Source organism: Pagrus major, chromosome 7 (genome assembly GCF_040436345.1).
Source record: "Pagrus major chromosome 7, Pma_NU_1.0".
Classification (NCBI taxonomy): Eukaryota; Metazoa; Chordata; class Actinopteri; order Spariformes; family Sparidae; genus Pagrus; species Pagrus major.
This window is the reverse complement of record NC_133221.1, coordinates 16,756,160-16,769,876: the sequence shown is the minus strand read 5'-3', so window position 1 is coordinate 16,769,876 and position 13,717 is coordinate 16,756,160. Positions and strand designations below refer to the sequence as shown.

General features: G+C 43.3%; 1 protein-coding gene across 2 annotated transcripts in view; it reads left to right on the top strand.

The window, feature by feature from the left end:
• Positions 1-11,735, top strand: part of rarga (retinoic acid receptor gamma a) — a 31,533-nt gene extending 19,798 nt beyond the window's left edge. For both annotated transcript variants that reach the window (XM_073470647.1, XM_073470648.1), the window contains exons 2-8: positions 4,304-4,452; positions 5,250-5,391; positions 6,503-6,666; positions 7,042-7,218; positions 7,516-7,720; positions 8,216-8,374; positions 9,156-11,735. In XM_073470647.1, the coding sequence (XP_073326748.1) occupies positions 4,304-4,452; positions 5,250-5,391; positions 6,503-6,666; positions 7,042-7,218; positions 7,516-7,720; positions 8,216-8,374; positions 9,156-9,523 (1,364 nt within the window). In that variant the 3' untranslated portion in view covers positions 9,524-11,735. The remainder of the gene's footprint in view (positions 1-4,303; positions 4,453-5,249; positions 5,392-6,502; positions 6,667-7,041; positions 7,219-7,515; positions 7,721-8,215; positions 8,375-9,155) is intronic.
• Positions 11,736-13,717: the final 1,982 nt, after the last annotated feature.

Genomic DNA, 13,717 nt, shown 5'->3' with positions numbered 1-13,717 from the left:
CTGCTCAGCACCTTTAATGAAAGCATCCCCCCCCTTGTCAACACGCACACACATTCCTCCCTCCCTTCCTCCCTCCCTCCCTCCCAGCTTTTGACTTCTCCACCATACAAACAATTTCTTTCTCAGTTGCAGGCAGGTTACATTGTGAGCGCTTGTGTAACTCACACAATGGAGACGTGATAGACCTCCCACCTAAAAAAAACTTGCAGGTGACTCAGTTGTTCACTTGAACAGTATTATTAGCACATGTGTGAAGGTGTAGCAGCAAGGGACGCAGAAGCAAAAGCGGTGACGGAGATCCTCCGGAAAGACTGGTACTGACAAGAGGAAGGAAACGAGTGTGCTGTGTGGGACCTTGTAGCAGAAGCCTCAGAGGGATGGCAGGAAGACGTGGGTAGAGAAACAGAGAAGGAGAGTGAAACACGCTGGCACCACTGACATGGGTGTGGTACTTTCTTTTCCTCTTTCGTGAAGCCTTAGCCTTAGTTTTTCTTAGAAACCTTTCCGTGTGCTGATGGTCACTCAGTGAGCACGCTATGGTGCAATAGCCTCTGCCATGGGGTAGAGGGCCAAGGGCACCCTCAAAGGCCCCACCTAGTGTGCCAGCAAGTCTTCCAGCCCACTGTTCACCATCCTCTCTCAATCTGCTCCCCTTCTGCCACTTGCTGTCTGCCCAGTACCCACCCCTCTTTTTTCACAGTGAGCCCCTCTCTCACACAATGCCTCCAAGTCTCACACACTCTTTTACTGCTCGGTGCATTCGACAGGAACATGCAAGCTTTGCAGGCTGTTTAATGAAGGTAGAGATGGAGACAAAGGCTCCACATGTCCATGCTTGCAGATAACATGAACAGAAAATGAACTACACACACGTACACTTGAGGATATTTTAATGGGGAACAGTGGAGCCCACTGCTGCACTGTTACACAGTGCTGCATTTGCAAATCAAATAGAGGCTGCAGCGCCCGTGGCTGGAGTGGGACACATGCAAATGACATAAACACCTAAGTGAACACCTACAAATATATCTGTGCCACTCACTCGTGTACTGTACTGTATGTACACTGGCCTCGCATAGAAACAGCCTGTGCCTTCGCTCTCGCATGCCAAGACAGCGTTCCCACTGAAGATTCAATCACACCAAGTCACGTAGACAAAATCTGCAGGCCTATTGTGAAAGAATACTTGCTACGCAGCCAGAATGTCATATGCTGCTCAGTTAAAAGGAGTGTGTTGCAACATAAAACACAAGCTGCACAGTCATGCCTCTGCTCACATACATTAGAAACACTCCCAGTTCCAGTTGAGTGAACAACAGGCAGCTTCAGTGTTACCACTGTTCCTTTGTTTTTCTATACTATCTCCTCCATTCTCTCTTTTTCTCTCCTATCTGTTGAACCTAAAGGGACATTGATTTGCCCAGCTGACTTGACCTAGAATTTAATGTAATTGACCTAGTTGGAGTCACCTTCAGCTAAACAGCTATTTCTGTCGTGTGCAGTTACATTTCACATCTAATGAGGTTGTGGAAAATGATGTACTGCACGTCCCACTCAGGCCGGAGCACTTTGGTTTAATGTAAGGGGGTGCTGATTGTTCTTTGTGTTGTTTGCTAGTGAATATTATCCTCCTGTATGCGTGTGTGTGTAGTTTGTAGCCATTGAATAGTATCTCTGTGTGTATGTGACCAGGGGATTAGGCCTGGTCAGTGCAGCTGGGCCACTTGTGCGCAGAGAGTATTGAGAGAAGGGATTAGGGAGTAAACTGATACTTAGCAGGAAACCAACAGTGGCTACCGGTGACTCAACTATCCCTCCTTCTTCCCTCCTCTTCTCCTCCCCCAACAACAGCAGCCACCCACCTATCCCACTCCTCTCATCTCATCTGTCCGTCATCAGCTCACAGGCCTCGGCCGGCGGATTGTCATGCAAATGGTGCCCCAGGCCTCGGAGCGCTGATAAGGAGGGCCTCTCATTTCACAGGGCTTTGTTTTCTAAACAGTGATGAGCCGAGTTGAGGAGACTGGGTAAAGGGGCTCAGGGCAGCTGCCTGAATGGGCCCTCTCACTGTGGCGCCCTGGGGTAAGTGGTGCGGGGGATTTGGATGGAGCGGGCTGAATGAGGCGAAGTCTAGGAGGCGGGTACAGGAGTCATGTTCTCTGGCAGGAACCAGGTTCAGCGTGTTGACGGAGCCTGATGTATTTTCTCCCTCGCCGCTGTCCGATTTTTCTCCAGGATGGCCTTTCTCCCTTTGGCTCGCTTTCTGTCTTCATTTAGAGGGTGTCAGTCAGTGCTCGTTACTTGACGCCACGTATGGTTTGTCCTTTTCTGAGGGGTTGTCAGCGCTCGGTCTGGAGCCTCATTCGCTGACTGTTATTATTGCATAAACACAAAGGTTCATGGCACGTTCAGAGGGTTTCTGCTCTCCCACTGACCCTGCTGCTTTGTTACATTCTGGCCAGGGAGATATGAGAACTGCTGTAGAAACATTCAGCGGGCGTAAACTTCAGGTTTTAGATTGATTTGCACATTTGGCTTGGGGATCGCTCTTAAAACTAATGGAAAACATCTTTGCCTCCAGCAAAGTGAGGCTTTCAAAGGAGGAATTCAAATGTGGATTCTGAATTGTCAAATATAAAAACACATATGAAAAACAGATGTTTGACCAGCAGGCAACAAATGAAAATGTCTGACATATTTCTGTTACTATCATTAATGAGGTAGTAGCCGGCCAGTCAAAGCAGCTGTAGTAAGGGGGGGTGGTAATGGTCAGCTTGGTCTTGAACAAGACTTGCCCTCAGGAGCAACTGTGTCCTCTCCTCCCCCTTCTGCCCCTTTCTCTGTTTTTTATCAAATTCCTCTTTTTATGCCCCCTTTTTTTCTTCTTTTTGAAGTCTCCCCTCTCTTGTAAAAAGGCAAGCTGGTGGTTTTTTTGCCTCAGCCTTGGGTGTGAGAGAGGGGAGGAATGAGGGGGGGTGGGTTGTAGGTTAAGTTTAGGCTAGCCCTCTGTGCTTTCCATTGAAGGTGCTGGGGGGAGGTGGACGCAGTAAAAGTTAGAATTTTAGAGCCTCCCTGTTTTTTATTTTATGATTGGCTTTTTTTATGGGCTGGGAGCTACAGCTGGTGGTGTGAATAGCTGCCCAAGGTGACCGAGTCCCAATAAAGTTTAGGCCAGCCGAGCTGGGGCCTCCAGTCCAGCCATGGGACCGCCTTTACAGGCCGCCTTACGAGCCTAGGCCTCTATTAAAACCTGGCAGGGCTGCACTGAGGAATTTAGGGCCAGGAAACAAGAGAAAAATAGGGTTTGTGTGTCAGGGGGTGGTGGGATGCAGAGTTGGAGGGGGGTTGAAGTTTAAGGGTAACCAAGGGTGAAAGTTGAAAGAGGTGCTGCTGGGTAAGTGGATGTTCAAGTGTGCAGCGTATGGATTCCATACTTCCCCTGAGCAACATGTGTGTCTGTGATTTTGTGCAGGCTAGCATGTGTGGCGAGGGTCTGGTCCTGTGTGTTTCCCAGGGGGAAGTATGGACTCCATACGCTGCACACTTGCACATCCAAAGAGCTTATATGAGTGGAATATAGTGAAGTTTAATGTACCGTAACAAGTATGTGACTCGAGGTATCACTGACGTCACAGTTGTGTTGGTAGAAGAGCTTTTGCACGCATGTCTGTTTGACATGTGTCTCTTCTGTGCATGCAAGATGTCATCATGCGCTGTTGTCAGTCTGTGGAATGAGGAAGAGCCAGCTTTGACTCTTGGCTGCGACAGCTCACTCTCTCGCTCTGTTACCTGGCCTTATCAGAGAAGCTGTCAATCTACAGCACTCTTGCTCACTGCTGCAAAAAACAGTTTTGTCTCTGCTGTCAGACAGTCATTCGTCTTTTGTTTCTTTGCGTTCAAACAGTAATCTCCCCAGATATGCACCTGAGTGCTGCCCCTCAGGGTGGTAATTGCTCTCTGGAATAAGACAGTTGCCTGTAGTTCATTCTCTGTTATTCTTTTCTATCTCTTATCTAATCAATTTTTTCCCACAGACGAGCTTAAAAAATGAATATGTGATACTGTATCTCAATCCTACACCAGGTGAAATGTTTACCAACTTAAGATTACCGTTACTTAGCATCGCAAATAAAATGGAAAAGGACAAAGAAATGCTGTCAGTTGTCAATGCATTTGAACACACTCGACCGTCTACGTCTGCTACATGTATTTACAAGCGCACATGTGACATTTCAGCAGCTGTCCGACAATGATTTATGTCAAACCATGTGCTCATGTCTTTCTTTTTCTTTCTTGTCCATAGCGGTGGAGACCCAGAGCACCAGCTCAGAGGAGATGGTACCCAGTTCTCCGTCTCCACCTCCCCCACCTCGGGTCTACAAACCATGTTTTGTGTGCCAGGACAAGTCCTCAGGGTACCACTACGGTGTCAGCTCCTGTGAGGGCTGCAAGGTGAGAAGAACCTGTCAGATCCTTTTTGAACAACACTGGGTTGCAAGAATTATTAGTTACCTGCCATTTCATTGAGATAGGGCTGGGCGATATGGCCTTAAAATCTTATCGCGTATTTTCAGGCTATATTGTGATACACGATATATAAATTATTATTTTGAAATCTCCTCCAAAGCACTACACAAATGCTAAGACTGGGGGACAAAATCAAATATCACAATGTAATTTTAACCAAATATATCAATAGCAATAGTGTGACAATATTGCGGGGATGACTATTGTTACTTGGACAAAACATTCACACAATGAGATTTTTGATAAATAATTACACGTAATGTGGATGTAATAAATAAGTGAGTAAAGAAAAATATTAGAAAAAGTAGAACAGTCTGTTAAGTTCAGAAAATCACGTCACTTCACTGTAATGCAGCCTTTAAAATCAAGATAAGACAACGCTTATGTCATACCGTGATATAGCGATTTCCAAAATCTAAGACAATATGTTGTCTCCATGTAGAATGGTTTATATCGCAGTGTGAAAATTGAAGCCACTAAGAAGAAAGAAAAAGAAAGTGAAAAAGGCCCACTGTTAAACATGCAAAGAGTTGAAATGCTAGAATAATTTTCTCTTCTTGAGTCAAGTTAGAAAAAGAGAAAAGAAGAAGCGAGTATGACAGCGAAACAGTTAAATGTCACGCACATCCTTGATTTGATGACTTGACTATAAAGCACAATCTCTCTCTCTCTGTCTCGCTCTTGCCCTCTTCCCTTTTGTCTCTTGCTTCCTGATGCTTCAGGGCTTCTTCCGCCGCAGTATCCAGAAGAACATGGTGTACACCTGCCACAGAGACAAGAACTGTCAGATTAACAAGGTCACACGCAACCGCTGCCAGTACTGCAGGCTGCAGAAGTGCTTTGAGGTCGGCATGTCCAAGGAAGGTGAGCCCTCCGGGAACTGGAGTCCCCAGAGATAGAGAGACCCACTTCCAAAACATAGATATTCACTCTCTTACACTCACAAAAACATGTATGTGTGCTGCAGATTGTGCCTTCAGATATGACAGACATAGATCAGGACTCTGTACCTTGGAGAGATTGGCAAGCAGTTGATATTTAGATTAGACTTGGCTTAGACACGACTAAACGTCTGACCTGATTCACACAGCGTTGAGCTTATTGATCTATGAATGCTCAGAGTGTACAAAGACTCTGGGAAAGTATGCAGCTGAGAGACAAATGATGAGCATACCAGGGGTGGTGATCAGGGCGAGGCTGGGCACTGTACCAATCATATGACTAATCGCTTTACGAAATGATCTTGACTTCCCGTTTCACCACAAAAACCTCGCCCCTCTGGCCTGCACAGACACTGCTTTCATTCATAAAGCCAACAGAGCAGAAAACTAAATTTTGAGTTTTAACAAAGAAATATCGATGGCAGGATTCACGCGGTTTGCCGAATCAAAGACACAGTTCTGTGCCCCCCTTTTAGTTTGTCCTTGTGTGTGGACGGGCGGCTGCGTGTAAGTGGCAGTTTCTTGCCCTTCACGGAGCCCGTGGGACATGTATGTGGGTGTAATGTTTGTGTGGGATGTGTGTTAAGACCGGGATCACATTGTGCCTCTGCTATTACTGGATATCCTGAGAGGAAGGAAAGTATGGGAGGAGGAGGGAGAGGAGGCAGAGAGGGAGAGAGTGGACGGCTGGCTTTTGTGCACCGGTCAACTGGATAGAGAGATAGACAAGGAAGAGAGCAGGTGATAAGAAAGAGATAGCCAACGTCCGTGCCGTGCTAAAGGAAATATGTTAATACTGTTAAGAGCAACCTCAGTTGCTACCAAGTTCTGGTTTCCACCAGCGAGCACAATGTCCTTGACAGTGGTGAAAGACAGAGAGCATGAGTGCTTGGGATGTTTTTACATGTGATCACAGATAAAGAAGGGAGAACATTCTGCTGCTCATCTCTTAAACTGCACGAGTAAATGATTTGGACGGTGTCGTGGCGAATCTCACTTCTAACTGCTTTGTTTTCTTGTTTTTCTTTACACAGCGGTGCGTAATGACAGAAACAAGAAGAAGAAGGATGTGAAGGAGGAGGTGGTGCTTCCAGAAAGCTATGAGCTGAGCGGAGAACTAGAGGAGTTGGTCAACAAAGTCAGCAAAGCTCACCAAGAAACCTTCCCGTCACTTTGCCAATTGGGCAAATACACCACCGTAAGTCACTCACACACACACACACACCCTCCACTACTGTTCCCCGATACTGTGTGTGGTAACATTCTTCAAGCAATGTCGTCACTCAGGGCTCCCAAATTGCATGCAAAGACGTAAATCCACCGTAGCTTTCCCAACATAGTGGTGGTTTAACTAATTCAGTTCCCCATTAAGCCATCTGTGTGGCCTCTGAATGATTGATGTAACATGTAAATGGATTTTTTTGTCCTTGATTGATGTTAAATGTAAATGTGTTGCGAGGCTCGGACACGCTCGCCCTTGATGCAAACAGGGTTGTACACCACCTCTGTGACAACACACTGATCTGTGTGTGTGTTTTTGTGCGTGTATGTGTGTGTGTGTGTGTGTGTTCAGAACTCCAGCTCAGACCATCGTGTCCAGCTGGATCTGGGTTTATGGGACAAGTTCAGTGAGCTTTCCACCAAATGCATCATCAAGATTGTGGAATTCGCCAAGCGGCTGCCAGGTTTCACCACCCTCACCATCGCTGACCAGATCACTCTACTGAAGTCGGCCTGCCTGGACATTTTGGTGAGGAACCATCGTCTTTGTTTTTCTCTTGTGTCTTCTTCACTTACTCTGACAGCAGTGCCCCTTTTCTTACAAATAAATGACTTGACAGATGAGGGAATACTGGCATCTGGTGGTGAAAAGTGATAGTGCAGGAAGGTTTGCCAAAATAATACTGATTGTATATTTGGTGTGAGAATAGGTAGACACAAATGGTATGACTCTTTGAGCTGATATCTATCTCTTAAGCTACTGCAGATATTTTGGTGCTTGTTTCATCACTTAACATTATATTTTTCCACCTCTTTTTGCTCACAGATGCTGAGGATCTGCACACGCTACACCCCAGAACAGGACACTATGACCTTCTCAGATGGCCTGACGCTGAACCGGACTCAGATGCACAACGCCGGCTTCGGACCACTCACCGACCTGGTGTTCGCCTTCGCCGGTCAGCTTCTACCGCTAGAGATGGACGACACAGAAACTGGCCTCCTCAGCGCCATCTGCCTCATCTGTGGAGGTACTGCAGCAACAAATACACAGTGATAATACAGTATAAGTAGTAAAGAAGTAGCTTTAGTAAATATGTGTTTCAGCAAATGATGTCACTGCTTTGATAGGAGTGTAGAAATACTCTGTTGGAAGTAAAAGCTTTTAAATTATACTAATAAAGTTTTTTAAAGTAAAAGTACAAAATGATCAGCATCAAAATATACCTAAAGCACTGAAAGTGTTTATTTTGCAGAATGGCATATTTCCGAATAATGTACATGATATTATTGGATATTAATTATTGATGCATTAATGTGATCATCACTTCAATGTTGAAGCTGCTAAAGGTTGTTTAAGTACTTTAGTAGTAGAGTAGACTAAATGTACTTAGTAAATGAGCTAGATATTTGTTTTGATGTGTAAAATGATTTCAAACAATAACACAAGTTTCTACATTTTTATAATAATGTCCAATTCTGGAAAATAATAGAGAATTTTGTGTGTTTCTTGTTCTCCTCATCAGACCGTATGGATCTAGAGGAGCCCCAGAAAGTGGATAAGCTGCAAGAGCCTCTACTGGAGGCTCTGAAGATTTACGCCCGCCGGCGTCGCCCCAACAAACCTCACATGTTCCCCCGCATGCTGATGAAGATCACCGACCTCAGGGGCATCAGCACTAAGGGTGAGTATGAAGAGAATGATTCCTACACAAACAATTACAACACAGGAAGAAGCAAAAGCCCAATCCCATTACAGATGATCGTGATGGAATGAATAAACATCTGGAAAGAAAGAAATATAATTTCAAAGTTGGATAAATTACTATCCAAACATATAACCCAAAAACATCAGTTTGGCAGTTTTCTTTCCTTTTGACATGAAATTTGTAAGTCTTTTACCAGTCCAAGTAATCAAAAATATCATCCTATTTTACGTTTACATCTGTAAGATATTCCATTGGTATTATCTCAAATATCAGTTTGTGCCAACTGACAATTGTAGGTGGCGTATTATTAATCCATCTGGGCAATATATTTTTCCGGGCAGCAAATGCAAGCACATTAAAGGGGCAATATGTTAGAATTTTAGTTGAAAACATTCAGAAATCAACAAAAATAATAAACAGAATGTGAATAAATAGCAGTTTTGACATCATTCTCTCTATGTATTGGGTTGATCTCCCAGTCCAAAGCTCCTGTGCTAGGAGCATAAACACAAACACTCTTCTGGTCCCAGAGTTCCCAGTACGAACTGCTAGCTGCAATGCTAACTGAGCTAACTAGCTAAGGGCAGTTACAGTTAGCAGCAGTTAATGTTTACTCTGGCTAATACTCCTCAATATAGATAAATACCAAATTGTTATTTTGAAAAAGGCCTGATCACTGTCATGACCCATTCATAACACACAGGACCTTGTCAGCAACCTTACTAATTATCTACCACAACCATGTTTGTGCTTCTAGGAGCAGAGAGAGCCATCACTCTGAAGATGGAGATCCCAGGGCCGATGCCTCCATTGATCAGGGAGATGCTCGAGAACCCAGAGGCCTTTGAAGACCAAACAGAGTCTAACGACAGCCCGCCGCCTCCACCACCGCCACCGCCACCTCCACCACCAGCCCTCGTCCTGAAGCAGGAGGCTGAGGACGAGGAGGACAGTTGGGCCACAGAGAACGGCAGCGAGCCCTCGCCGGAGGAGGAGGATGAAGACGACGATGACGACGTGGGGGATGAAGAGCGAGACAGGGGCTCGGACAGTGACGGGGAGCCCTGGGGGGTTCTGGATGCCATAGATGGGTCGAGGAAAGGCCTTGTTGGGAGGGCGCAGTGAACAGAGCATTTCATACAAACACATGCTCATACACATACACGTTCAAACATACACATACATTGAGACGTACAAGACAACCTCACTCACTCTTCCACCTCAATAAAATGCTGGCCTTCCCTCTCCCCTCTTTCTCTCCTCAATGCACATCACTGTGTCCTCCACCGCGGAGCACAGCAGAGCCTTATGTGTACAGACACTTTCTAACTCAGGCCACATGGTCCATGACAAGTGAACTACAGAAGAGTAAAGGAGAGATGACAGTAAAACCATATGAACTCCTGACAAGAGGGACGCTAACGTGACTAAAAGAACATAACCTCTTTCAGAAAGCTAAACGTATCTTCTTTTTTTTCCCACTATTGTTGTTTATATCTAAATAGGGGAACAGCCAAACCAGACACCAGAACTGAGCAGTTTGATTCTGATGGATTACAACAAGCACATTTCTCAAAAGTCAAGAGTACAGGGCAAAACCAAATCGAGTATGCTTATCTTTTGTTTTTGTGGTTATTGAATATTGTTTTTTCTTTTTTTTCAATTTATGAATAAGTCCATACATATCTATATACCATTATATTTTTGTCTTTATTTGTTATTCTGGTTTTATATATGAATCCTTGTAGACGAGTTCTTTTTCTTTGAAGAGCTTTCCTGAGAAGATATTCAGAGGGAAAGAAGGGTATTCAGAACTGGCTGGGTCTTCCTTAGCAGCTACATAATGCTTAGCTGGGGCTTTTTTTGTTTTTCTTTGGGCACTTTGGCTCACCGTGGATGTCAATGATAATCAACCCAGAGGACTATTGTTATGTTGCAGTGACTTAATCAGTTTCTGTTATCAGGGAATTGGCATTATTCTATTTTGCTCTCTGTCAAAGCGGAAAGTAAGCATCTTTGTGCCAAAGTTAGGAGAAGTCATCTTTGGAGCATGAGTTTGACTACTGGCAGGGACTCACAGCAGAGAGATAACACATACACTAACACACACACACACACACACACACACACACACACCCATACACACACACAAGCGCATACACACACTCCTTTCACTCTACCCTCAGCTGAAGCAGATGTGCCGACCTGGCATCGAGTGCCTGGACAGAGATTTACACTTCACACCGTACATGTAGCACTTTTGTGATCCTCTATTCAATTGAGACACATCATGTCAGCTGAGAGTAGAGTTACTGTCTGTGAGCTTTTATCTCTAAAACATCAACATAGAATACAATCAACCTTAGAGCACTCCCTGATGATGTCAGTAGACAAACACACTTTCAGCATCTGCTCATAGTGGCAACATTATGCATCAACAACGATCAAAGACATATGCAACTCAAAAGCAGGAATCCTTATGGAAGACATTTTGAAATCAGACTCAGGGCTTTTCAGTAAGGACCAAACCTCTAGCTGCTCTCAGGCATGCTAGAAACAGGCAATATTTATGTGTGTGTTATTCTTGACTCCATTTTGATCAGCTCAACACCCCTCTGCGTGTACATAGAAGGTGACAAGTCTGAAAAACAGCATGGATGCCAGTCTGACTCTGCAAGAGGGGGACAAATCATCATCATCGCCGTCGTCGCTGTCCCACCTTTGCTCGCGCTGGCATCCATGCAGCAAACTGCCTTCTTCATCCCAAAAGCCATTATATCATCTTGTCTTCTTGTGTGTACATCCTCGCCTCTCTTTAAAGGAGTTGTGGAGGATTATGTGTTCTCATGTATCATTTCTTTATTGCCAAAATGTCTCTGTTGGCGATCAGCTGCGAGGATGCGGCTGATGTACAGTACAGAGGTTTAATTTTCTGTCTCTCTTTGAAGCAATATGAACATTCAGTCTGTAGCGGTGAGAGGTCCCATCTTCTGAATATGGGCAGGTCTCCTCATTTTGAGAGTTGTGTGCGTGCCTGTGTGCGGGAATGTGCGTGTGAATGCTTTAAACATGTTTTCAGTCATTGGGTGAATGTCCTCGGCATGGTGCTGTCATACAAAAACACTTGTGTGATGACCTCATCCCTTCAATCTCTGCTGGGCTGTCATGATGTTAATGATGGTAACGCAGGCAGAACATTGAGATTATGTTGTTTTAATGTTTTTGTTTTTTCAACATGGCCAAGGTGTTGTCTACCCTCTGTTTATGTCAACTCTTGTCATACAAAGAAAAGCCATATAAACAGTAAGAGGCACAATAAACTACTTTTGTGAGATTATGGACTTTTTTTTTTATTGCATTTTTCTTTGTTACTGCAAAAATGCACAAAAACTACGTGATCGGGAGGAGTATACAGTCTTCTAACACTGAGAAGAAGTAACAGCTTGCACTATCATGATGTATCAGTAGAGGGAGCTCTTGAACCATGACTGCAGGGTGAACAGCTTGCAGCAGTGTTCTCCCTGCATGGAGGATAAGAGCAGGGTCTGTTAGGTCAGGGAGAGCTGTGGTTGCAGAGGCTAATAAATCACAGCCTCCTGCCGAACAAGGACATCAGATAAAGGTCTTTTCCTAAGATTTGTTCACTCTGCAGTCGGAGGAGTGCAGGTGGTAGATTTACTCTTTCCTATAGTTTTGTCTCAAAGATAGAGTGGTCCAGAAGTTCCAAAGTAAATCTGTCTGTTATGATTTATGTATTGAATTTTAGAATGGAGGACATCATTATAAAGAGGGCATCGTAGAAAGATGGACACCACAACTCAACAAATGACAAAGATAGAAACACTTTATAATAACTATCATTAAAACAAGGTAAGTTCATAGTTAATTAAGCTTTAGTTTATAGTTAATTCACCGTTTACAAACAATGAAATTCTTTTATAGACCATTTATTAAGCAATTGTTTATTGTAAAGTTGCAACTGATGTTTATTATAGTTTGTAGATGGTTAATAAATACTGTGTAGATCATCTATAAACATTATTTGGATGACCATTATAAAATTGCAACTGATGTTTATAAACCTTTAAAATTGCTTAATAAATGTTTTTTAAATTGGATGTCACTGTTTGTTGATGATGGAATAACTATTAACTAAAGTTTTATTAACTATACATTTACCATTTATTGATGATGGTCATTATAAAGTGTTAATCCAATGAAAAATATTAATTCCCCGCACACATTTTTTTTAACCTCTGCATTAATTTATTTTTTTTAAAAAGGCTGACAATTTGGTCAGAAAGACCTTTCTCAAGACACAGCACTCACAAAGTGACACAGTACTTGAACACAGCCCATATGTGACGATCCACAGCTGTGCTGGAGGTGTGTTCACAATTACATGCAACAACTCACCAAATCAAGATCACCATGAGTTAGTGTCATATACACAAAAAAGGGTCCAATCCATAGCAAATAAATTCCCTTGAAGGGGTCCTACAGCTCTGAAGTAGTCCAGGTGTAAACATATGCAAATGCAAAATCACGATTTCAAAAGGATAACCATGAAAAACAAAAACAAAGGAGAAACTCATTTATTATAAAGTGTTACTCAATTGGTCTATTAATTGATCGATCTACAGAAAATAGTGAAAAAATGCCAAATATTCTCTGATCTCAGCATGTCAAATGAGACATGCCACTTTGATATTTCATATTAAATTGAGTATCTTTGGATTTGGGACATTTAAAGATGTCAGATTTTGCAAAGTTGTGATGGTCATTTTCTCACATTTGTTCTATCAGACTTGATCTATAGTCTAAACAATCCAAAAATAACCAACAGTAAGTTAGTTTTAGCCCTAGATATTAATCATGTCCAGCTCTAGCAGAGAAAATGAAAATGATGCATTCAGATAAACAGAACATAGTTTATGGTCTCAAGTTTTCTTGGATTCATGTGATATTTGAGCTTGTAGATGAAAGCATCTTGGATCCAAAGCTGAGTCTGTTGGTAATGAGCTGTGAAATGTAAAAAGGACATCAGGGCCTTGAACTCGACTCAAAGTCAACACATTTGTCTGAAGATCTCAAAAACCTGATATAGTAGTGCAAACCACATCAGAAACAAGCCAAAGAATAAAAGAAGGAAACCCTTTGATGGCCTTGAACATGTTTCAGATTGGCCTTGTTAATGTCACCAAAAACCAAGAGTTCTACATTTCTCTCAGATTTTATAACGTCTACCTTGAGTACATCATTGTCACTGACAAGATCAGGCTTTCTGATATCCTGACATAGAACAGGAACCCTCTCAGT